The 25,913-nt window shown below is 35.6% G+C and overlaps 1 protein-coding gene across 5 annotated transcripts in view; it reads right to left on the bottom strand.

Moving 5' to 3' along the window:
* LOC137243165 (enolase-phosphatase E1) overlaps positions 1–24,743 on the bottom strand; it is a 161,765-nt gene extending 137,022 nt beyond the window's left edge. For 2 of the 5 annotated variants that reach the window (XM_067770515.1, XM_067770519.1), the window contains exons 1-2: positions 24,595–24,743; positions 13,121–13,504 (exon numbers count right to left, since the gene is read on the bottom strand). In XM_067770515.1, the coding sequence (XP_067626616.1) occupies positions 13,121–13,220 (100 nt within the window). In that variant the 5' untranslated portion in view covers positions 13,221–13,504; positions 24,595–24,743. Of the gene's footprint in view, positions 1–13,120; positions 13,505–24,397 lie in introns of all 5 variants that reach the window. The other 3 variants (XM_067770516.1, XM_067770517.1, XM_067770518.1) reach the window with 3 other exon arrangements.
* Positions 24,744–25,913: the final 1,170 nt, after the last annotated feature.

The following is a 25,913-nucleotide window of genomic DNA, read 5'->3' as shown; positions in this document are numbered from 1 at the left end:
TTCTAAGTAATTTTTTTTCGCATTAATTTAATTAAAAGATCAATGCATTAAATTATTCGCCCTTTGGTGACAGCTACTTTTGAATAAATGAATAAACAAAATATACATTACATCATTTATTTTTTTTTTTTAGAAATTTCGTAATATCTGCAAAGCTTAACAAAAAAATTTATAAATTTTTTTTTTTAATTTTAAAATGAGGCTTGCACTAGATGGTATTAATTTTTTTAATGCTTTCTATTTTTTTTTTTTGCTTATATTTTTCACACATCCAGATGAGTTTTATTAGATATTAACTAATTTCAGCAAAGCTTGCAGCTCAAACAAAACCGGCTTCAAGTTTTTACGAGCGTTGAGTTGAGTTCAAACCGTAAATTTATATTAAGACGTAAAAATTTATGCAAAATAAATTAAATTCAATACGCAAAACAATAAAATATATCCAATCACATATGCCACATAGCAAAATTATGCAAATCATTAAACTTGATGAAGTGATGATCACATAAACGAGAAGAAGAGGCAGAACAATGAAAGAAATGATAGCGCGCAAGCGCTTTGAAGAAAATCTCAGCTAACAATTAAAAGCTTAAAATAATAAAAAAAGAAACGTTCCCTTTTATGACAAGTCTAAAAATAGAAACATACCAAATAATAACTAATATGCTATATGCTATAATATGAAGTGTTATAAATTTGCAATCGATAAAAAAGGTTATCTATGAGTTACTGATTTTTTATCGAAGAGCTATGAATCTTATAACTAAAAATTATCGATTTGTTATCGAAAATTAAAGAATATTTAGCGATAAATAATCGAATTGTTATCGAAAACGTATCGATTTTTTATCAGTGTTACCAATTTGTTATTGGCGTGTTATTGATTTGTTACCAACAAGGTATCGAAATGTTATAGAACATTTATGGATTTATTTTCGAGAATCTATCGATAATTTATGTAAAAGCTATAGATATGTATGTTATCATAAAGTTATCTGGTATCAGATTGTTAGCGGAATGTTGCCAATTTTGCATCGGCTCATTATCGATTTGTTATCAAAAAGTTATCGATTTGCTACCGAAAGGTTATCGATTGCTTCTCGTAGTGCTATAAATTTTTGGTTGATGACTGATCGACAGGTTATGAAACAGATGCCGATAAAAATTCAATATAAAATCGATGGCACATCTGTAGCTCGTCGATAACAAGCCGATAATGACCAACCGCTGACAGGACAGTGGTTTTGCAATCGATAATAAGCCGATAATAAAACATTAGCTCGTTGGTATCGGTTGTAATCGATAAAGAGCCAAAGAAGCTTGTCACAATTGTTTCGCAATCGATAATAGGCCGATAATAAAACATTTGCTTGTTAGTATCGGTCGTTATCGATAAAAGCCACAGAAGCTTGTCGAAAATAGCCCGAAATTATTTGTTTCTGATGAAATTGCCTCTGTTCAGGTTTAACTCTTGGACGAGCTCTATTTAATTTGAAAACATTATTTTTCTAGACGTACGCCTGTATGCTGACAAATCGAACTTCACGAGTACTTAATACTCTTGCCTTTTTAGCAGTCTTTAGACTATTTCTATACTAGACAAGACCTTTCTTAGCCTCTCCACTAGAGCATATTAGTCTTTGTACATAAGACTCGCTTAGCTTTATCAATTTCGCTCTTCTATGTATTGTTCAACGACTTGGCTAAGGTGATTTGTGATTCCTTCAACTCTTCCACAGTGACAACGTGTTAAAGTTGCTGAAGTCAGCAAACTGCTGAAGCTAAGACGTCCATCTCTCTACTATTTTGGGGATATTAAAGCTGATACAGATATGCATGGTCACAGAAACACGGCCTATTAAAATCTTTTATTCGATTTTTAGTGGTTTCGCCAACTCTATTCGACTTATCGATACTTTCCGAGTTTTATCAGATCTCTTCGATTACCAGCAAATTTTTTAATACAAAAACTCAGAAAAACAGCCTTAAAGGACTTCAACTCAATATATTTCTTGCAAAATAAAACAGCAAATATGCGCAAATTTTCATTGTGATTCGAAGAGACGCTGCCTTTAATTTTGTCGCGCATATCAATTTTGTTTTAAAAAAATACAAAGAAAAAAACTCTCCGTCGTATTGAAATACAATACTTTTGTTTAAAATAATAAAATACTCAAAATGGCAACATGTAATCAGTAACAGTATATCATTTAAAACGAAATGTTTATAATGAAATGAAATGAACACAAAGAGACTCTGGAGTCGTTGAGTTGCTAAAACGCCGAAACGGCGAAGATATGCAAAACGGTAAAGGCAAAGGCAATCGGTGAAATGTTACTGGGCCCACGAAACTGTGCATGGCTAAGCGCAGACGACAGCTGGCAGCTTGACAGTTGAAGTGAAGATGTTCGTCGTGACTTTGTTAAACTAGTTTTTATTGTACAACAAATATTATTTTTGTTGTAGATTTTTTTCACATTTTTTCTTCTTCTATACAAAATTCACTAGGCAAACTGTGAAGGCACTGGATTCGATTATATCCGCAGGAGCTCTTTTGTATTATGAGATTATCGCATTTTATGCAAATCAGCGGAAAATAAATGCAAATAAATTGAAAATGTTGAAGTGAATGAATCGAATGGTGTTAAAAAAATCTTTCAAATCTACATGCGTAAAATTGTATTCAAAATATATTGCACAATAATTTCTTTATTAAATTATTGTATTTTATTATGATGGAAAAACTGAAAAGAATAAAACATACTGTCTGTTACTAAAGCTATGTCGACTCTGCCAGAGATCTCTACAGGTATCTTTGTATTTTTATGTTAGAAATTATATGCTATGTTAGATTTCTAATCCCGCACGCCTCATTACATTTTAAGAATATAATAAACGAGCAGACGACTAAATCCAAGATCATAACCAACGCAGAGTTCAGGTGACAGCTATTTCTTAACCAAAAGCAACAACACACTCCATAGAGTAACACATAGAACCGGAATGGCTCAGTTCTACAGCATCGAGCAAATGAAGTTAGTTGAAACTAACAAAAACAACAACCGAAAAAACTGAATTATGCGGCATATATACAGACGTAGTCAGAGCCTAATGGTTTAGAAATCTGACGACTCGAGTTCAAATCTCAAGCACGAGGAGAATATAGTTTCCAATTTCAAAAGAAAAAGATATCTGTAGAGATCTCTGGCAGACTCGAAATAGCTTTAGTATCGCCAGTATGTTTAATTCTTTTCAGTTTTTTTTTTTCATCATAAAAAATACAATAATTTAACAAAGAAATTATTGTGCCACAAACTCATAAAATATTAGAAATGTAAAAGATGGACATACGATTAAATTCAAGATCGTTTGCAAATTTATTTACAGCAATGAGAAGTGGCGGCCACCGTGGTGTGATGGTAGCGTGCTCCGCCTATCACACCGTATGCCCTGGGTTCAACTCCCGGGCAAAGCAACATCAAAATTTTAGAAATAAGATTTTTCAATTAGAAGAAAATTTTTCTAAGCGGGGTCGCCCCTCGGCAGTGTCTGGCAAGCGCTCCGATTGTATTTCTGCCATGAAAAGCTCTCAGTGAAAACTCATCTGCCTTGCAGATGCCGTTCGGAGTCGGCATAAAACATGTAGGTCCCGTCCGGCCAATTTGTAGGGAAAAAACAAGAGGAGCACGACGCAAATTGGAAGAGAAGCTCGGCCTTAGATCTCTTCGGAGGTTATCGCGCCTTACATTTATTTTTATTTATAATGAGAAGTTCGAAAAAATTAATTTCTGCCAGGGACCCAAACTGTTATTCCTTTTCTAAAAAAAAGTACACCAGAAAAAAATATTTTCGAAATTTTAATTTTTTATTCGAATGAGACGATTTTTTTTTTTCATACAGAATCTTTCTTGTTTCAACAAAACGCATTGTATCTATTTGAAGACAATATCTCAATTGGATCAAACTTTATGGCGAAAAAACCGGTGCAAGTTTACTATGAAAAGAAGTAATAATATTTAAAAGAATCTATTGGCAAAAATTCGTTTCATTTGGATGAGCCGTTCCATAGTTATAGGGCCGGACTTTTCTTTGTCCTTATCAAATAAAAGTCCGGATTTAAGTTTTGTGAATTTTCAATTCAAAAATTCAAAAAAATAAAAAGGATGCTTGATTCGTCATGAAAATGCTATAAGATTTCACCGAGGACAATGTTTTGACCCGGACTTTTCGACTAAAAAAAAAAAGAAATAACTATTTAAAAATGAACTAAAAAACAAAACAAAAAAAAATAAAAGAAAATTATAAATATGTAATAAAATCAATAAATAAAAAAAATAAAGAACAGGACTACCTGGTGTCATTGGGCCACTTCGTCCAATTAATTAATTAAAAAAAAGAAATGGATCACTGGTTTTTGCATACGAACATATGGTTGAAAATCATGTTTAAATAAAACTTCTAAAACTTGCTGGAGAAATAGACATTTACTACTTCAGGCCTTGATTCTTTATAAACCCATCTTCTAGCTAATAAGCACGTTGCTTTTTTCAAAACCAACCAACTACATGCAATCATGTCCGTGCCACATGAGAAGACGGAAACCGGTGCGTATGCATAACATTTATTATTTTGTACATAAAAGCAGATTTACATTTATACACACAAACATACAAGTGAAGCTAATATAAACTTGATAAAAATTAAAATTGGCCTTGAAAACAAAACGTCCTTTTTCTAATGACATAAAAGTCCTAGAGGTTTTGGCCTCTAGCTCGAGATTTTTGAGTTTTTTTATGCTCTACTAGGCCAACAACTGGGGATATGTCAAGCAAGAAGTATATTTGTTTTTTTTTTTTTGTCCCACTGTCACTTTTAAATGATAAAGGAGTTTAAACAAGTATGATTTCTTTAAAAATATAAGCATCACTTTATATTGTTATTTTAACAAACTATGTTTGCGTGTAAATTTAGTTGCTACTATTTGTCAATATTTGCTTTCCGCACCACTGACCATTGTTATTTTTGATATTTCAAATATTTGCATATTTCTTTATGTTTTCAAAGCAAACCCCAACAATGCCTTAGCAGAAGATATTTGTCGCGCCATCAAAACAAAAAATAGTGGATAATAATGAACACAAAAAGGGCACCAAAGCGGTAATTATCACATAAGATGTTCACAAACTTAAATATACTTACATATGAACATACGCATAACGGCATACTTAAATTGTTTTGTATTTGCCAATTCATTATGTGTTTTACCTCTTACTACTAACTATTTTTCGCAATTTTTTGTATTTTTTTAAATGCTTCGACGCGTGTTTGCACATCAGTACATTATAATATTTACTTAAGTCTATGTAAATACTAAAACCAAAGGAGTATAAACATAAGAAAGAATAAAAACATACGTAAGTGTAAAAAATAATAATCAGGGATTTTTAATAAAATTCCATCAATGCAGAAAAAAGAAATATTTCAAGTTTTACAAAGCTGGTATTAGTTAAAATGTAGAAAATGGCCTTAGTACGAAGTAAAGTTCGAGGTAGAGGGCTAGAAAATTTATAAGGTTTTTTTAAATTATATATATAGAGCTCGCTCATTGCAGCTAAGCCAAAACAGAGGTAACTTTATCACAAAGAAATAATTTAGGGTTTTTTAAAAAGAGATTCATCTATACCGACAGATTATTGTTTAACAAACGGCTTGTTATCGACAGCGAGTTAACATCGTCGAGGTGGTTCCTTATCGGCTTGGTATAACAGAGTCACAGACGTATCGTCGATTTTTATATTGAAGTTTAATCGCTTTATGTTTCATAACAAATCGTAAATTTTTCGATATCAAATCGATAACTTTTTGATAACAACCGATAAATTCGATAAATCGATAACACGCCGATAGCAAATTGGTAATCGACAACTTTTTGATAGCAAATGTATGAAGTTTTGATAACATGTAGATAACTTTTCGATTTATAATCTATATGATTTTGATAACAAATCGATAAAATCAGTAACTTATTGATAAGCTATGTCATCGATATCAAATCTATTACATTTCGAAAACAAGTCGATAGCTCAGCTAAACTTCGCTGCTAACAACAATAAAAATCTTTAACTCACCGATAACAAACCGTTATAGCTTCGATAAAAAATTCATAACACGCTGTCTAGTAGCTCTTCCGGCTTTAGTTTTGACTTCGTTTTGAACTCCTTTTCTTTTCATTCCCTTTTTTAAATTGCCTTGGCTTCAGAACCACACCACGCCTATACTTACATTCTATATTACCCTATACCATGAGCTAAAATGTGTATACAAAGCAAAATAAATACTTGGCGTGAATTACCTCCGAGGAGATTGAGGCCGAGCTTTTCTTCCAATTTGCATTGTACTCCTTTTAATTTTGCCTACAAATTGGCAGGGACCTTCATGTTTTATGGCGACTCCGAAGGTTACCGCACTTGACAACACTGCCGACAAGAGAGTGTGCATTCGAGAAAATTCTTGATCCCATGACCAACAGTTCCTCATGAGCGTATCATAATGCCAATGATCTAAAAGTCAGCATCGGTCGTATTGTGGCGAATATAAGCAAGCTCGATACATCAATATGCCGCTAGTAGTTAAGTTAATGCTACACAACAATAACAGCAATGCAAGCAGACGAAATAGCAATGGCTAGAAAAAATAGATAGAATAGTATCCAACTGAATTGCCGTGACACCTTTCGCGTCAACACATTTTAACTTATCTTGGACCGTACTTTGTCAAAATTGACACGCAGAGCTGAGGCATATCAAAAAATATATGGGGTATTCCATCCCATTTCGACCAATTTTGAACCCGACCCCCTTAGAATTGGCTGAAAGTTTTTCTTATTTTTTTAGCTTACGAAAGACGTTTTTCAGAAGCTTTTCAAATTTTTTCATCCAACTCAAAAAAAGTTATGAATTTTTAAAAAAAACACGGTTTTTGTTTTCAAAATGCTATAGCTTTTTCAAAAATTGACCGTTTGGGATCTTTTTTTTTTAATTTGTTTTTAAATGTACTTTTCGGAAAAAATTAAAAAAAATGTTTAAATTTTTTTTTTGTAATTTATCAGTTTTTCGAGATTTTTCTAATTTCGCCCTTTTTTTTCTTAAAAAAACTTCAATCAATTCTGCAATCATCCCCACTAATCCCGGAGTGGGCCGAGAATTTTTTTTTATTTAATTGAAAAAAAAAACTTAAAAATTTTTTTTTTTTCCGAAAAGTACATTTAAAAACAAATTTAAAAAAAAAAAAGATCCCAAACGGTCAACTTTTGAAAAAGTTATAGCATTTTGAAAACAAAAATGGTGTTTTTTTTTTAAATTCATAACTTTTTTTGAGTTGGATGAAAAAATTTGAAAAACTTCTGAAAAATATCTTTCGTAAGCTAGAAAAAGAAGAAAAACTTTCAGCCAATTCTAAGGGGGTCGGGTTCAAAATTGGTCGAAATGGGATGGAATACCCCATATATTCTAAGATTTCTCTAATAACTGGTACTGAACATCTAAGCAACGAAGAGTTAATAAGAAATCCACCATATTGAGCAAGTAGAACACCCAAAAGCTTGAGGAAAATTTGAGTTTTGAAGACCAAAAAGCATTATTAAAAACATTAATAGTTTTATGCTGAGACAGATTAATCGCTCTTTTAATAATAGTTCTTATAAAACATTTTCCTTTGATGGATAGTTATTCTGGAGCTCTGATTTAGAAATATGTAAGCAAATATAATCATTCATAACGAATAGCGCATTGGTTTTTGTAGAGTGATTTTTTCCTATTTTTTTATCAAAGATTTGACGATTTAGTCAACTTTAAAAAAATTATATTTGCATTTGGTAAGCGTTACTTCAACTATTTATCCTTAAGCTGCGTACATCTCTAACGTCCTTGCTTTAGCAAATTTTTTTTTGTTTGTGTTATAAAACAAAATTATCATAATTAATTAATATGATTTTTATGGTTTATTTAATATTTGTAGTTTTTTTAAGTGAAACCTATATTAATATTAAATTTTTTTATGTTCTTGCAATTTCCGAATTATGTTTGATTCAATAATTATTAGTTTCAACGTGTTGTTTGTTGTTTGTCTTTCCTATAAATTAAGCATAATTATGTTTACATTTTTATGCTTGTGTATCAAATTTGTTTTCATATATTTAAAATACAAATATTGATTTTTCTAGCCAAAGACAACTATGTATGTACATTTATCTTTTACCTTAAGGCTAAGTGAGCGGTTAACTAAATGCATACGTTGGGCATGCTTTTCAAGTATTTTTTTGATATTTAGAAGGCATGGCTAGATTCAAGGTCCTTGTTTTAAGTCTTAAACACTTAGCTAAAACTTTGACCCATAAGCTATGTAAACTAAGCTATGAAATTATAATTCTTTTTACTTTATGGAAATCGTTTTTCTTGAATTCTTGATTGTAGTACAATTCTCTATGTAAAATCTATTACTGGAACTGATATCTTACAAGCAATTTTACTGTTAAACGAGCAACACCGCAAGTAGCCTATATGCATATGTGACCCGGCCTATGAAAAGGAGGCGCTTAACGTGATTTTGTTTGAGGTAAGCTTCCCACTAAAGTTGAGCACACAAAAACTGCCTTCCCCTTGTATTCACAATTTGGTACCTTCAAAATATTCGTGCACCCAAAATCGTATTGTATAAATTTTATGCAGATAGTGCCAAATTTTCGAAATTTAAGTATTTTTGTCTTGTAAAAGAGAGTTGTTCAGTTCCATATGATATCTTTAACGACTATTTTTAACAGCAATGCTGGATAAGTTATTTGGAGCCTGTGAAGCAATATATTTATATGGTTGAAATAGCTGCAACGAAGTTAATTAAAAAACCTGTATTTAAGCCAAAAGGGTACGCATTGTGAATACAGCGTTCTGTATTCCATACTAAGCCATATACCATGGCACGAAACATTTCGTCTAGTGAATATAAAAAACCTTGACAGAGAATTGATAATACCCTTCTACTAAGTTCCAGACATTAACTCAATACTTCTGCAAATTCGACTGCAGTCATACAAGTTGATGTTTATCCCAGCGGCGTGAGAGCTAGAAGTCCAACTAGGCGCCGATATATTCTCGGTCAAAAAAGGGGCATCCTTTATCAAATCAAGGTCAATTTTGGCCGTAACGTCCTGTACATGGAAAAACTTGACATTTTCTGAAAAACTCGTCTAATCTACAGTTAATTTCAGTATCGAGTTATCCGAACCCTCTAGTGCGATGATTAATGCAATGATTAATGTAATGTAATGTCAAAAAGGTTTATGTAAATGTGTCACTCCTACTTTTTCTAATTCGCAAAACTACGATCATCACTGCAAATCAAGTGAAGGCAAATGCTACATAGCACTGAGTGCTTCTGCTGCAGTGAAGCAAAAAGCATCCCTTGTACAGAGCTCCGAGCATCTTTGCACATTCCTTTTGCAAATATAGGCTAAACGAATATAATGCCTGCACACATACATCCACGTGAACTACCTTGGGAGGAAACACCGAGACGCCACCCTGCAGAAAATATGGGAGGCAGTCCCGCAAAGCGACGTGACAGTTTCGCTCCACAGGTTTAATGACTACTTCCGAACTGGTGGTGTTGGGATGCAGATCCAGACAGTCGGTAGTCATACCAACAGCGCTTAAATATGCGCTTTATGAATTGAAATTAATTACTCAAAATCAGGGCCTGTTATAGAACCACCTAGCACTGAATCAGTTAAGAATGTTCAAAAGTTCTGCAAAGGAGGACAATTGCCATTTCGTAGGACATCACAAAGTTAAAAGTGTTAGATGAAAATACTAAAAAAGGAACAGAATTAGACCTCAATCAGAAAGTCTCTTAACACGATAGTTCTGCGCTAGTTCGGAACTAACGCAATTCCCTGCAGAGGAAATACATCTCTTACATCAGAGCAGTCCGGTAGTTGCCCATTTCGCTCGTTCTGCTAAATTGGTTACGAGTAAATTTTTGTATATAATGGCTCCCAACTACTTTGCTTTGTCACTTAACCCTTGGTTTGAGTCTGAAATTTTTGTGTAGTAAAATTTCAGCTTTCATCTGAAGAGAGTTCATTTTGAGACCTGAATTTCTATCTCATTATGTGAGCCTTAAGAGTTGGTTATCTGTCACCGCAAAAAATAGCATTGGCACAACAAAGCCAGCTCTGACTTAGACCTTTAGTCTGTTAGTTAACCCTAGATGTAGTTGCGTGTGGTAATGGGTCATCAAATTTACTCGAGAGTTTGATTTTCTTTGCTTTGCTTTGCATTCGCACTTCCGGTAGTAAGAACCTTGTAAGTAAAATTACCTAAAATAGTTTATAATTTCAGGGCACAGAGTTTAAATACGCTTAGAAATGTAATAAATATTACGTGAACCTGAGTGTGTGTCAAATGTTGCGTTAAATGGCCACATTCCCGAAATATCGCCAAAGTTAAGTCAACGAAAAGACAGAAGGTGTTATAATTCATAGAGTAGGCACATTTTTATATATTTTTCCACACATATATTTTTTTGACATGAAGTTGACAGCCAAACAAATTAAAAATTGTTTGACATTGAAAATGAAGCTCAAATTAAATTAAATAGGAAGTGTAATTTAGTAATTCATACTGCCGCTTTATAGCCGTGGAAAAAAAATATTTGAGAAATCACGATAGAAGAATGGACAAAAAGACACGTTCAGTTAAAGAAATATGTAAGTGCGTTTGGCTTTAGAGCAGAAAAATATCAGTTTCATTTCATTTTTTTTTTTAAGATTTTCTGCTTAAATCTCATTTTCCCACGATTTTATACTTAGCATGCGTTTTTTTTTTTATTTACTTCACCACTTAGCTGCACGCGCCTCTTTTAGGCGATTTTTTTTTTAAAGTAATAGGAAATAATATACAAAAATACGTCACCTTAATGTATATAAAATTGTAATTATAGTATTTCCGGTCGGTCGCTAATGCACAAAGGTCACATATCAAATATTCGCATAGAAGCTACTACAGCAACAACAACAACCACCTCTTGTTTTGTTTCATTGCACACGCTCGAATTTGTTGAGCTAAGCATTTTGATATGGGAAGTAACGAAAATGCCAACAACAAAAACAATAAAAAAACAAAAGTCTAAACTTTATGAGACAAAATAATATTATAATAATAATTTTTTTATTTTTTATATTTAGTAGTTTTTTTTATAAATTTGAAAAAAAAATTTTAAGTGTATGAAATTCAATAACATTTAGCGAAAAGCTTTAGATTTCACAGGTGCGGTGAACTTTTGTGGCATTCTTAGAGGTCAAACCTTAAGTGTTTTAATTTCAAAGTGGTGGGTCAAATATGATTTTCTTGATTATCATCATGGTAAAGATATATAAATACATAAATGAAAGACACGATAATCTCCGAAGAAATTTTAGGTCAAGCTTCTCTTACAATTTGTATCGTGCCACACTGTCGAAGGGCGACCACGTTTAGACAAAGTATCTCGTAATTGAAAAAACTTCTTTCGCGACCACGACGCCCGGGGTGATGTGATTAATGTACAGTTCATATTTATGTAATTACAATTTAAACAAGTCACAGCTTGTGGGGTAAAGAAATCCTTAATTAAATGGGAGATAGTAGCTATAAAATTTATCAGTTTTATATATCGCACAGTGGCAACCTGAATCTCACTATATGGAAGAGAAAAGGTGAGGAAGATGTAGACGTAGAAGTAGAGGTAGAGGTTAACGTAGACGTAGTGGAGGTAGAAGAGGCCAACGAGAGAGAAGGATAAGCAGAGGGAAAGGAAGAACTTCAAAGAAACCCCTCTTGTTATTGAGAAGTTTATTTCCGTAGAGGAAGGACCGACACAATTTCTCTTATAGTTCTATTCGCTGGTAATTTCGCACATAGAGAGCTTTTTTCTCTGCTTAACACGTACAGAGCGAGCACGAAAATAGCAATGCTAATTGTTATGAAATTTCGGCAATTAAATTCTTAATTTTTTTTATTTTTGATAATTTAAGAAAAAACTTCTATGAATTTTCTAACTACTTTAAATACTTTACAAATTTATATCCGCACTTTTTCGAAAAAAAAATGGAGTAATCGAATAAATGTTGAACTTTTTATTAGATTTTCATGAATTTTTTTTAAGAGATCAATAATTTATACTTTGCTAGACTAAAGCTTCAGAGAATTTCAAAGAAACCTTTCGAATTTACTCGAATTTTTCGAAAACTTTTTTAAATTAGGTTTGCGTAGTATCAGTTACAAAATTTTTTTCTTTTAATGCCGAAAATAAAAGGCAAGTACTTATGTATATAATTAGGGAAATTCGATAAAAATTCTCACTTCTGGTTTCTGTTCAGTGTATATATGTATGTAAAAAAGGGTGGTCCTTGTTAATCAATGGTACAATTTTTTCAGTATCATCGCTTCAGACGGTAGCACCGTGTAAAAAATATACATATATATTCCGGCCACGTTTGGAGACGGTTAAGAAGTTTCACACAGGACCAAAGTTAAAAACAAACAATAAGAACAGACAATTTTCATTTGCCCTTATTTTCGAGAACGCTTCGCTGGTGATATGAACAAAATACTCTCTGCAAAGTTTCCCGCATAACTCTCTTCACTGGCTTAACTTTTCTTGAGTTATTCCAGAAATTTTCAAGACCGAGCTTACCCTAACCCTATTAATGATTGTTTCAATACTCACTTTAGGTGAGTTAAAAGACTCCAAAGCACAGATCAACAAAAATTTACTAAAACAAAGGTTCAACCCCGTACTGATGTCTTTCAGCTTGCATCTATTGTCTGCCTGTAATATTTGTAATTTTTCACACCAATTCATAAACTAAAAGCTCATCACACAAAAAACAACAAAACGAGCAACAAAAAATTTGTTTATGGACTGAATGCAAGCAACCGTTAAAACGTTCCCGCCGAGCGTAGTGATTTCACAGGAACTCGACCAATAAAAAGTAAAAAAAAACTAAATCATAAAACTTAAAAAAGTTTGTATAATGTGTGAAATATCACTTACATATTTTTGTAATCAAGCAGCAAGAACTTACCTTGTGACTCTGCAACAGCAAGCAGCGACAGCAACAGCGCAAGAAGCAGCGAAGTTGACAGCCCCAGCAGATGTCTGCGGCTAAACTTTGCTATTCCCATATCGCTTCGTTCACACGTTGCACGCGTGTGTGTGTGTGAGTTGAGTGCAGATTTTATTGTTGATGTTTTTGATGCTATTGTTTTTTTTTTGTGCAGTGCTGGATTTTTTTTATTATTATTTTAAATTTTTTGTTGGTTTTGTTTTTGGTTTTCTTTGTTGTCAAAATAACCATAAATTCATTATTTTTTTGATTTACGAAAATTCACTTATTTTAATTTATCTCGTTTTTAATTTAAATGTGATGCGTTTTTTTCGGCACAAACTCATTTGGCTATTTGTTCAGCTAAAAATATGAGAAATATTTCTTTTTACTTATTATTTTAATTTTTTTGCAGAATATTATTAATTTTCGTCTGACATAGTGCTATTGTTATTTTAATTAGAAACTTGGTCTCAAGTAATATTTTCTTTGCTAGAAATTTATTGGGAAAATACATTACAATTTAATACAGATTTATAACATCTTTCAAAGATAATTTTTTTGAAAATTCAATTTTTAACAAAATAAATTTGGCAAAAAAAGTGTTAATTTTTTTAATATATGCAAAAACAAATATTTGAAACTCCTTTTAGCACCAATTCTTTATGATAGCTGACAGCGACAGTGGCGGCAGCATCGACGACAGTAAAAAGCAAAATGTAAAATTAAATTCTTTTAAGTGTTAAGAACAACATTTCTATGTAAACTGAGCCCAATGATGCAAGCGAAATTTATTTCTTAATGACACGCAGACTGTGAAGCTCTGAGTAATCAGATGCCAGCTTTATCAAGGTCATCCGCAAGCAAGTCAGAAACTTGCACTCGTACGCATGAGGGTGAGTCGATATAGCTGTTTTTGAATTTACTTATACATTTTTTACAATAAATTTTACTATTGCTATATCAACAAACAAGCGCGGAGTATTCCAGAAAAATTCCTCTGCTGCCGACATGCTTCGAAGAAAGTTCAATAATGACTTGTACATATGCCATAGTGACTAGAAGATTGATCACGTAGTACTCTATCAATATTTTTGGCTTCAAAAGAAATGTCAGAATTGGTATATAATCTTTTTTGTTTTAATTGCAGTCTAAAAAATGTTATAAGCTACAAGGTTAGGTTAGGTTAGGTTCAAGTGGCTGCCATCGGCATCTGAGCGGCACACTTAGGCCTTTACAGGCCCATTGTGAAAACACACGTATTTGTTCCTACTCTCCTAATCAAACCACTTCGTTGAGTTTGTGAAGCTTACTAAGCTGTGTATTGACCTCAGCTATATCAGTCAGATCTACAAGAAACATCTTGCCCATGAAACGTTTACTTTTCTAACGAGCGCTAGACATTCGCAAAGTAGATGCGTAACAGTTTCAGGCTCTTCTTCGTTGCTGCAGCTTCTACAATAATCATTAAATGGGCGCCAATCCTTTCCGCATGCGGTCCAATACAGATGTGACTAGTGAGAGGTAGGTAAGTTGAACTGGCCGGTCCATGAGGACCTCACATAGACTGATTGAGTCCGTAGTGTTACCAGAAGTTTGTTTTAACGACCAAACTGAAAAACCCTATCAAAAACCAGGACCTATGTTATAAAATAACTCCGTCCTCTTGGCAAATACTAGAAGCTTCCTAGGACTTAAGCCACTTGCTGCTTCTAGATCTGACAGCTGTATCACTCCTAATAGCTGGAGTCTTAGCCTGGCAAGTGCAGGGCACGAGCACAGAACGTGCTCGATCGTTTCCTCCTCCAACCCGCACTTCCTACACCTGCTATCACTGACCAAGCCTAATTTAAAGGCATGTGACGCCAGAAGGCAGTGTCCAGTCAGAATACCCGTCATGAGTCTACAGTCCTCTCTTTTTAATGATAGAAGCAACTGTGTTAGTCTAAGGTTGTAAGACCTACACATAATCTTCGACACTTTACAGCCCCGCGCTTGAACCCACGCCTTTCCCGCTTCGTCGATCATGTGCACCTCTCGCCTTCGCTTAATCTCGCCCAATCTAATTGGGACATCTACGGAGCAAGCTTTAAGGGATGCGCCCTTTTTAGCTATTTCATCCGCTTTTTCATTCCCATCTATTCCCATATGCCCTGGGACCCAATATAGATGTATGCTTCTCCCTGTCCCGATTCTCTCCAGAGACTGCTTACACTCTAACACGCATTTAGATGCTGTGTTATGCGAGATTATTGCCTTAATTGCTGCTTGACTGTCAATATAAAAGTTAACACGGTTGCAGCTTAAGCTATTCTCTTCCAGGGTTTTTACTGCTTTGGTTACGGCTAATAGTTCCGCTTGGAAAACGCTACAGTAATCCGGCAGCCTGTAGGATCTACTTATTTCCGAATCAGCGCAGTATACCGCAGACCCTACTCCTTCCACTACTTTGGAACCATCGGTGTACACATGTATCGCCTCGTCTGCCATTTGCGCACCCTTGCGCCAACCGTCCACCTCTATTGGGGCCTTAAGATCTCCCTCGAAGCGCAGATAGGGAATTATGTAGTCTGTTCGTCTTGTGATTGATGACGCTATACTACTATGGCCATATGGTTGGCGCTCAAGCTGCCCCGAAGCACCGAGCCTGGTTGCGGTCGTTAACGCTTTGTTCTTTGCTACCAGGTCTACAGGTGGGATGTGCAAAATGGCATACAGTGCAGCCGTCGGGGTTGTTTTCAGGGCTCCCGTAATGCTAAGCATCGATAGTCTGCATACCCCCTCTAATTTTTTGAGTTATGTTGTTTTTTGTGTGGCTTTCCACCAAACAAGAACTCCATAGTATAGAATAGGGCTTACAATCGCTGTAAAAACCCAATGAGAAAGAGAGGGCAATAGGCCCCACGTACACCCCAGCATTCTTTTACATGCGTAGAGTGCCGTTGAGGCCTTCTTGACCCTCTCCTCCACGTTGAGCTTCCATGACAGCTTACTGTCTAGGATGATTCCTAAATATTTTGTGCAAGGTTTCTCCTGTAAGGTCACCCCTCCTAACTTAGGCCTTATCCAATTTGGGACCTTGTACCTCTTTGTAAACAAGACCATATCCGTCTTCTCCGCATTGACTTTCAACCCGACATTAGATGCCCAGGTATGAATATCGCGAAGCGCCCGATCCATCAAAGAACTAATCGTTGGAAGGCACTTTCCACTTATGACAATTGCAACGTCATCTGCGTAAGCCGTAAGTTTTACGGGTCCCTCATCGAATTGCCTGAGCAGTTGGTTGATGACCAGCGTCCACAGCAGAGGTGATAGCACCCCTCCCTGCGGCGTGCCCCTGTCCACTGATTTCGTGGCCTCGTACAATCCCCATTGTGATGTAATCTTTCTGCAATTTATCATGCAGCCGATCCATCTGATTAAGGCAGGATGTACTTTAATGTAATTAAGACCATCCATAATCGCCCATTTTGCAACATTATTGAAAGCCCCGGCAATGTCCAAGAAGACTCCTAGAGCATACTCCTTATATTCCAGGGATTTCTCTATGCTTATTACCACCCTATGCAATGCGGTGTCTACCGACCTGCCTTTGGTGTACGCATGCTGTGTTGTGGAGAGCAGCTTTTCATCCACGTTGGACTTTATGTACACATCTATCAGCCTCTCAAAGGTTTTGAGCAGAAATGATGTTAAGCTAATGGGTCTATAGTCTTTGGGATACACGTGACCGATCTTCCCCGCCTTTGGTAGAAAAGCTACATGAACAGTTCTCCCAGAGTGTGGTACATGATTCAGTCGTATGCACCCACCGAATATTATTTTAAGCCATTCCACGACCGCCCTACTTGAGACTTGTAGCATGGCCGGGAATATACCATCTGGGCCCGGCGATTTAAACTTAGAAAACGTCTTCACTGCCCACTCGATCTTGGTATCGGTCACCAAGCCCGGCACTACTAGCTCCGTGATCGGAGTGTGAGTGATGTCTGCTGGCTCTTCTAAACCGTCTCCCGATGGGAAATGTGTATCGAGAAGCACCTCAAGGGATTCCTCACTATTACGTGACCATTCCCCGTTCTCTTTCTTTATTAGTCCCTGGACTATGTTTCCCTTTGCTAGGACTTTTTTCAACCGTGCTGTTTCGCTGGAGCACTCTATGTCCGTACAGAAACTTTTCCATGAGTTTCTCTTCGCCCTGGTAATTTCACGCTTGTAGATCCTCAGTAGATCCCTGTACTCGTCCCGACACGCTTCGCTTTCCGCGGTCTTTGCGAGCTTAAACATTTCTTTAGCCTGTCTTCTTAGAAGACTCAGCTCATTGCTCCACCATGGCGGCTTTGCTTTTCCTCTGAATCTTCTTAGAGGGCAAGCTTTGTTATACGCAGTCATAAGCGTCCTTGTTAGGAATTCATTCGACTCTTCCAGTTCCTCTGCATTAGCAACCTCTTTGGGTTGTCCCAGTTTTGTTTCTACATGTTTCTGGAATTTAGTCCAGTTCGTTGACGGGGTTTCTAAAGGTTCCTCCCTTCTCTACCCTCTTTAGGGGGATGTTGAAGCTGATATACGCATGGTCGGAGAAGGATGGTCTATCAAGAACCATCCAATCATACCTTGATATATCACGCCCGGAGCTCAATGTAATATCTAGAACATTGCTGGATGTTGGACCAATGTATGTAGGGACATTTCCCCTGTTGGCTATCTGCAAATTGGTTTGCTGGATGTAACAAAACAGAGATTCGCCTCTCTCGTTCGTATCTGCTCTTCCCCACGCATTGTGGTGCGCATTTGCATCTGCGCCTATGACCAACCGCCCTTTGCGCCCTTCCTCCTGTACTAGCCTTTTGCATTCCATCGGTGGGACCTCCGCAGCATGGGCCATGTAGCAGGACGCCAGGATAAATGCCTGCTTATTCTTTTGCTCAACGGACACCGCTACGAGATCCTCAGTGGTGTAATTAGGCAGCATATGTTTCCTTACCATTACTACAGCTCGCACTCGTCCTTCCGTTTGCGCGTAGTAAACGCCAAACCCGCGCGCGCTAAGTCCAGAAACCTTTCCTCCCGATGAGAGCCACGGCTCCTGGATCAGCGCCACGTCAAACGAACCCTTCTCAAGGGTTAGGAGGAGTTCGCTCGACGCCACTTTACTGTGTTGGAGGTTTATCTGTAGGACTCGCAGCACCATTGGGCTGTTTGTCCCCCCTCCAGCACCTTCGTCTTGACGTCATCGTCCTCCCCTTGCCCTTTTGGTTTAGAGTATTCGAGGCCCCCTTCAGCCTCTCGTGACTGTTGTGCAGGGTGTTCCTCTGTGCGAGTCACAGCACCATTTAGCGGTTGGTCCTCTTCTAGCACGTTCGTGGTGAGGTAGGGGACCTCCACCTGTCTTTTTTCCCTTAGTCTTTGAGGTCCTTTTCGACTTCGCCCACCTCTAGCGTGTTAGGGTTTTTATCCTCGGGACTTCTTTTCCTGAGTCACATGTAAATTTTGCAAGTGCCAAAGGACATTTTACCAAGCTGCGTGTACAAAATATCCTCCGCCTGCTTGTTTCTTTGGAAGACCAGTGAGAAGACCCACAACTAAGGAAGACGGAGGCTGAGAAGCTCACGCGATCTCTTCTCATTCCATTCCGGCCATGTGAGATTTGCCGTGTGGCATCCATCATGATGCTTCCACCTGGCTCCCGCTTCCATCAATAGAGCCTCCTTTATCTTGAGCTTGCAGGTGGGGAGCGGTATGCCCAACCTCTTCCAGGATGGCGAAAGTGGAAGGGAGGTACCCTTTCCTGCAATCTAATCCGCCATCTCATTACCTGGTAAGCCCCATGCCCCGGAACCCATACCAGATGCAGAGTAAACTGTTCAGCCATCACGTTAAGTGATCTGCGACAGCCTACTATAATTTCAGAATTAGTTGTGACAGAGTCAAGGGCTTTCAGCGCTGCTTGACTGTCTGAGAAAATATGTGCCTCTAAGAGACTACCTTCTGCCTTAGGCAGTCCACAGCGTCTTGTATGGCTACAAGCTCGGTTTGAAATACGCTACAGTTACACCCCCTCTGACCCTGTTTTCCAGTTTAGATCCATCTGTGTAGATCTGAATGCTGTCTGTGGGCCAATATGTGTCATTCACTCACTGCTCCCTCTCAGGGATTAATATCTCGTATCCCTTGTTAAAGTTTTTTTTTTTTTTTTTTTTTTTGTTAAAGTTGGTATGTGATTTGCAGAAATCTGTCCATTCTGGTAAGCAGAATCTGTCTAAAATCTCAGTATGGTTGCAGTGAGACCATGTGGCCAGTTAGCTGCACATGCTAATAGCTGCACATGCTGCATATTTAATGCCTACTCTATCTATGGGTTATAAGCTACAAACTAAGTAAAGAATTTATTTCGTTCCACCCTAATATACAAGCTTGTAGAACGGAATGGTTTGATGCATCCGTAAGTTTTTTAGTTTTTTAAACAAATAAATATGTGGGTATAAATTGCTGTCTGCACCGAACAGGTTTGTTGTTGTTCATTTATTACAATTTTAAGTTGTAATTTGTTGTTGTTGCCGGTCGTGCTCTTCACATCATTAAAAGTAAAAACCTAAGACATTACTTAAGTCAATATTGTTGGCCTTTTATTAATTGCGATGCAATATTTTTGATTCTTCATTGTTTTCCCATAATCTTTAATTATTGTATTTTGAATATTTTAATATTTTATTGAGTTTTTAAATTTCATGCATACCGCTATAAATTTTTCTGCATTCAGCTTTGAATTTTAAGTTTAAGCTTAAACACTTCAGAAGTAAAATTGCATGCAGCAATATGAATATTTTCAAAAGAGAAACAGGGGGTGGCCACAACATACATACATATCTCAAGGCCACATCTTAACAACGTCTCTTTAAAATTTATGGTTAGTGTCAAAAACCTAATCTTCATAAACTGTTTTTAGAAGCTTACAAATGGGTATAAAATGTTTGTTACATCGCAACTTATGCACGGTTTTCATTATGCATTAGGTCACTAACTGACTCGATGTCTATAATGAAGTATTGTTTGTCCTTCTATTTCAGATGTGTCCTTAAGAGCTTCGCAAAGCAACAGAAAACTATTCGGTATTCACATACATGATTCAGCAAAGCAGGTTGTGGTGGTGACACGAACGCAAAGGCCGGTGTCAACTCAGTGAGTTAGCGCCATGACACTAAGCTACTAAGGTAAATTTTGCCTTGCTCAGTAGTGAGTTTGTGGCGTTGCTTGCGTTATTGAGCCGAGTGTGGTGTTATTGGCGCTACTGGCCACTCTGAGTTGGCGTGGGAAGTGACGGTAATTGATGAAATTTGATAAAAACTGACACTGTTATTTTTTTGTTCACTGCTGTACCTACGGTTTGATTATAACACAACACTTTTTACTAATAAAGGCAAAACTGTGTAGAAAAACATAAATTAGCGTTTAATTCCCTTAACTACTTTGTTTAATTTATCACATTTACTTTCGTGCAAATTCCAATTTATTTTTGACAATAATCCATATTACAACAAAAATAATCCATATATTTAATATGTTTTTACAGAAATATCAAAGCGTGTTCATTTAATACAAAAAATAAACAAAAATACATATTTATGCACTTGATATAGGAAACAAAATAAAGAAACCCCTGCTCTTGATTAAAATTGTTCAATACATAAGTACATCAACATACATACATACATACGTAAAAAACAAACCTGCGTATAAAACTGAAAACGGCGTAATCGCTCGCTTAAAAGAGGTGGAGCGTTTGCTGCCGCTTGCAACGCATGCACGAACAGATGTGAGTAAAAAAATAGCAGCAAAAATAAATCTCAAAATTGTTTTCTTTTTTTTTTTTTTGATTATTTAAAAAAAAGTTCAATGAATAAGAAAACGTTTCAAAAAAAAGTAGTTAAACTCAAAATGATTTAAAAAAGATTTCAAATTTGTATGTAACACTTTATAAAAGTTTTTGACTATGCAGTCTTGTAGTCAATTTCATTCTAGTCTAACGAATTAAGAGTTTGAGGTCTGTGAAATGTATATCCTAAAGGTGTTTCAGATTTTCGCCTTTATAAATAATTCGATTTTTCACACTTTGTATGGAAGAAATTGTAAAACATCTTTTTGAAAAAGATTATCAGAAATCAATGCGAGTTTCGAGAGACGTTTAACTTGTACTGTTTTTAGCAAACATTTTAAAATTTTGATGAATTTTCGTTTTTTTAAAAACGTTTTCGAAATGGGTTTACATTATTTTTGTTATAAAAGTCAGTAGTTTCTTTTTTCCAAGATTAACGCAAATTAAAAAAGAAGAAATAACTTAAGAAAGTAAATAATTTTCGCTGCTAATTATTTTACACGCAGGTGTACATAGGCAGACTAGTTTGGTGACTTATTTATTTAAATTCGTCTGAAACCACTTTTTTAGTTTCTTTTTGATACAAATTCGCGTTAATTTCGCTATATTATATAAACGGAGCTAATAAATGGCATTATTTTAATCGAAATTCCTTTTTGAATGGGGTTTTTTAACTAAATTTTTATTTGGCTGTGCAGCAAATGACTAATTGGAAATTTTTCAAAAAATTTCAAATTTGGCTCATTATAATTAGTTAAAGAGTTTTTTTTAAATGTTTTCCATATATTTTTTTTGCCAATTTATTATTAATTATTTTAAAGCTTTCTAAATTTCGCATTTATTCTTTTCCAATGTATTTATTAGGGTGTCCTTTCATGCACCATTTTTTCGCATTTTTACGAGACATCCTCGAAAAAAGTTTATTCTTTTTTAATAACTCAACAAAATTGTATAGAACTTTAGAAGTTAGTCAAAGAATGTGGAATGTTACGCGGGGCTGTCTTTTCAGCTTGGACACGCCAGAGCAGGACCAAACTTTGAGTCAGAACATTGTAAACCAAATTATGCGCAACGTAGCTGATAACTTTTTTTTACTGCAACAAAATCGGAGATTTGTCATCCACACGAAGACACGGATCCCCACTAACCCTTGGGTGCCAACTTATTGTAGGCTTAAGAAAACTGGTCAGGTGCAATGGAATATCGCAATCAATGAATCGCTATGAGCTTGGTCCAACGATAGGCATTAAGAATAGTTTAAGATTATCGTATGAGGTGTGCAGAAGGTAACATGGGTTCTTTTGGAAAAGAAATTAATGACCTTGGCGAAGAACTAAGTGGAGATATTGCTGCCATACAGATACGAGAAGGATCGACCTGTGGTTGGCAACAATAATGCAGTGGCTGTACTGCATGAAGTGGACCAGGTATTAATTCTTGAGGTGACGCGTTGACCACGCAGAGAAATAGTCTTCTACCTGGACAAATTCCTAACCGGACAAGCATATTTTTGTGAATATCTCCACAGAATGGAGAGAAAAAAGAGTAAAATGACTGAGGGAAAAGAAGACGAAAAGCAAGAAGAACAGGAATGCGAATGAAGAGACGGTAGAAGGGGAGTGGGAAGGGAGGGTTGAGAGTAAAACGTATACGTTTGGTCGTTGAAAGAAGGAACGTTGTGGAAAGGAGGGACGGAAAGGCGAAGAGTACAATAAATATCAAAAATAAATTAGTGGAAGAGGAACCAAGAAGTAATTGAGTGAGCTAATGATAAAGTAAGGGAAATTGGAAGAGGAAGAGTTAGTTCAGTGGGTAAAGGAAAGAGATGATGGGAGGGCAGTGGCAGAAAGAGAAAGAGTTGCGGAAGACGCAAGGAGTGAGCAAACTGAGGAAAGCAAGAAGTGAAAGAGTGAGGTTCTTGAGAAGAAAAAGACGTAAGATTGGAAAAGAGTGAGTGGATGAGGACGAGAAGAGCGAGAATGAGAGAAGGGAAAATTCGCAAACAAGATGTTTAGAAAACCTATAGGGAGCTTGAGGGATATGTAAAAATTATAAGCGGAATTGAGTTGGAAAATTGTAAGGTAGCCAAAGAGATAGAGAAAGGTGATAGAAAGGGTATGAATGAAACGAAAAGAGGGAATGAGACGAACATAGAGGAGTGAACGGGAGCGAGAATATGGTAAGGGATGGGAAGAGAAAGAAAAATACATAAAAGGTCAACAGTGACAGTCAGAGCGTAAAGCTACTAACAAAGGACTAAACAGATTGAGCGAAATCGGCAGAGGGTCCTATATACAATGACTTCGATTACCTTAAAATTACCTTTAAGTAAGACAAATTCTAGCTAAACTATGATATGCTAAGTATCATATTTTTATTTTAAGTTTCTTCGATAGTCATTGCTAATGTTTTTTTTTTTTTAATTTACCTCTTTTTATACATTTTTTTACAGATTTGGAAAAGCTGTTTTTAAATTTTGAAATATTTTTTAGCTTGAAAAAATATTGTTCACAATTTGAAATTTTGTGTTTTCTTCACTAATTAAATAAATTTGGCGTATATTGAATAATATTTTTACTATATGAAAGGAACAAATGTTTCATTTGGCCCACCCTACTATACTCTACAGAAAAAATAAGCCCGAAAATCATTTAAGTGGATACAACTTTTTTTGGGTAATATTTTTTTATAACTTTAAAAGAAGAAAATTTATTTCACTGCAAAAAACAGCGTTTTACGCCTTTAAAAATTTTTTAAAATGTTGTATTTTGAAAAAAAAAATTATTTTTCCGAATGTTTATTCATTCTATGTTAACTTCTTTTCTTGTTTTTTCTTTTTTCGGCCATTTTTTACTTTTTTTTTTTAAACATCATGATTTCAACGATAAGCATAACTTTTCTTTGTGCAATTCCTTTAATTTTAATTTTTGCGCTTTTAGCGGTTTCTTTATCATTCGGTCAACGTAAACAAAATTTTATGTTTATTATTTAATCAATTTTCCACTGTTCTCACTCTCAAAAATTGTAAAATTGTTTACTTAATTTCCACTGCAGCGCAATACTTCATGAAAATCTCAGTCACATGGACATGTTAATGGTAAACACCAATACATTGACGCACGCACATATACAATCGTCAAGCACTAATGTTGAAATACGAAGTTGTCAACACTGTCGCTTGCATACAAATTAATTTGCAAGTAAATGAAATTCGAGACATTTTGGAAGCCGACAACAACAACATTATCAAAAACAACCACAATTGCAAAATAAGGTGGTCAATGGTGAACTGGAAAATAAATTATGTATTTATACAAATGTTGTATACATGTATATATATTTATGTATATAAAACAGTCAATTTATTAAATAAAATTTACTTTTGCCATATTTTTCCACAAATAAGTATTTTCGAATGTATATTTTAGCTGATATTTATTGTTGTTTTTAATAATCTTCAATACGTTGTGCTTAAAAAAAAATATTTTTATTGCACCAAAAATGTGGCCGGTACTTTAAAATTAATTTGCACTAAAATCGAAAGACTTAAGCAACAAACTTTCAATGCATAGCATACCAACACTTGCACGCGCTGAACAGTTCAACACATTCGAGTTTTTCTTTTCTATATATATTTGTTGTTAATTATTAATATAATTAATTTTCTGCCTTTGTAATCGCACGATTTGATTTTCATACAAGCGCACCGCCGTCAAACCGTTCTTAAACGCGTACCGAGTTAAACTAATCTCAGCTTACGCGTATGGCCAATCTCAAGGTAGTCAAGTAGAGACATACATAATCGGTATGGGCTTGGCTTACACTCTAAAGTCGTAGTACAAGAATTGGTAACAACGTACAAAAGACCCGCAAGAGCATAAAAGCAAAAGACAAAAATGAAATCGAAGTATAAACAAAGCAACGGCAGAAAAGCAAGTGGTAAAGCTCACTTAAAGCGCTCACGGCGAGAGTGATTGAGAAATGGCAAGTGATTCTTATTTTGACTGCTCTACCAATTTAACTGAATTGTAGAGCACAAGAGAGGCATAGTGGAATCAAGTAAGAGAGCATGAAGTAGCGTAAGCAAAAGATAATGGTAAGCTACTACGTTTGGCCGATAGGTAAACAGCAGGTGATATAACGTAAGCGACTTGATATAAATGTCATGCGCAACATGAATGCGGGCTTATTCAAATCAGAGCTCTGTATAATGTGTATAAGAAGATAGGCAGACTAAACTACAAGCTATAAAGAGGTACCCGCGACAGCAGCGAAACGACTATGGAGGAGTTCTCTCTATACTTCTATAAGTTGATGCAGTGGACGAGATTACACTAGATCTTTTCTCTGTATCAGATCCATTTTTCATCAACATTAAGTGAAACACTAAAGAGAGCTCTTCGAAGGGACAGTGTTAAATGTGAACTGAAGCAAGCTTATCGCGTTTTCTTTTCTTGAAAAATTGTTAACCCCTGTTGCCTTCTTAAATGTAAACTTTTGAGCTAAAGACTCTGCAAAAAGGTTGAATTTGTAGCTAAACGTACCCCTATCCTTATCTAGTGGAAAAGAGCATACAAACTTACGAGATAGCTTTGCTGATATTATTTTTAGTAAAGAGAACACCATTAGTTTCCAACGGCTGCTCTGAGTTTTACTTCCGTCTTCTCCATGAAAGTGTAGTTAAAAATATCGACAGATGAGTGGAACAGTATATTTTTCAAAAACGCCGTATCTCAGAATTCAACAGCGCCCTAACTCAGAATTTTTTTCATAAACGCCGTATATATCGTCAAAATGTATTGAATTTATACTCAGATATTTCGTTTCTCAAACAACTTTTGACTGCGGTCGTTATTCAACCGAATTTTAAGAATTGTCATCTTTGAAAGAGCGTTT

This window comes from Eurosta solidaginis, chromosome 3 (genome assembly GCF_040869045.1).
Source record: "Eurosta solidaginis isolate ZX-2024a chromosome 3, ASM4086904v1, whole genome shotgun sequence".
In the NCBI taxonomy this organism is placed as follows: domain Eukaryota; kingdom Metazoa; phylum Arthropoda; class Insecta; order Diptera; family Tephritidae; genus Eurosta; species Eurosta solidaginis.
This window is presented reverse-complemented; position numbering and strand designations above follow the sequence as displayed.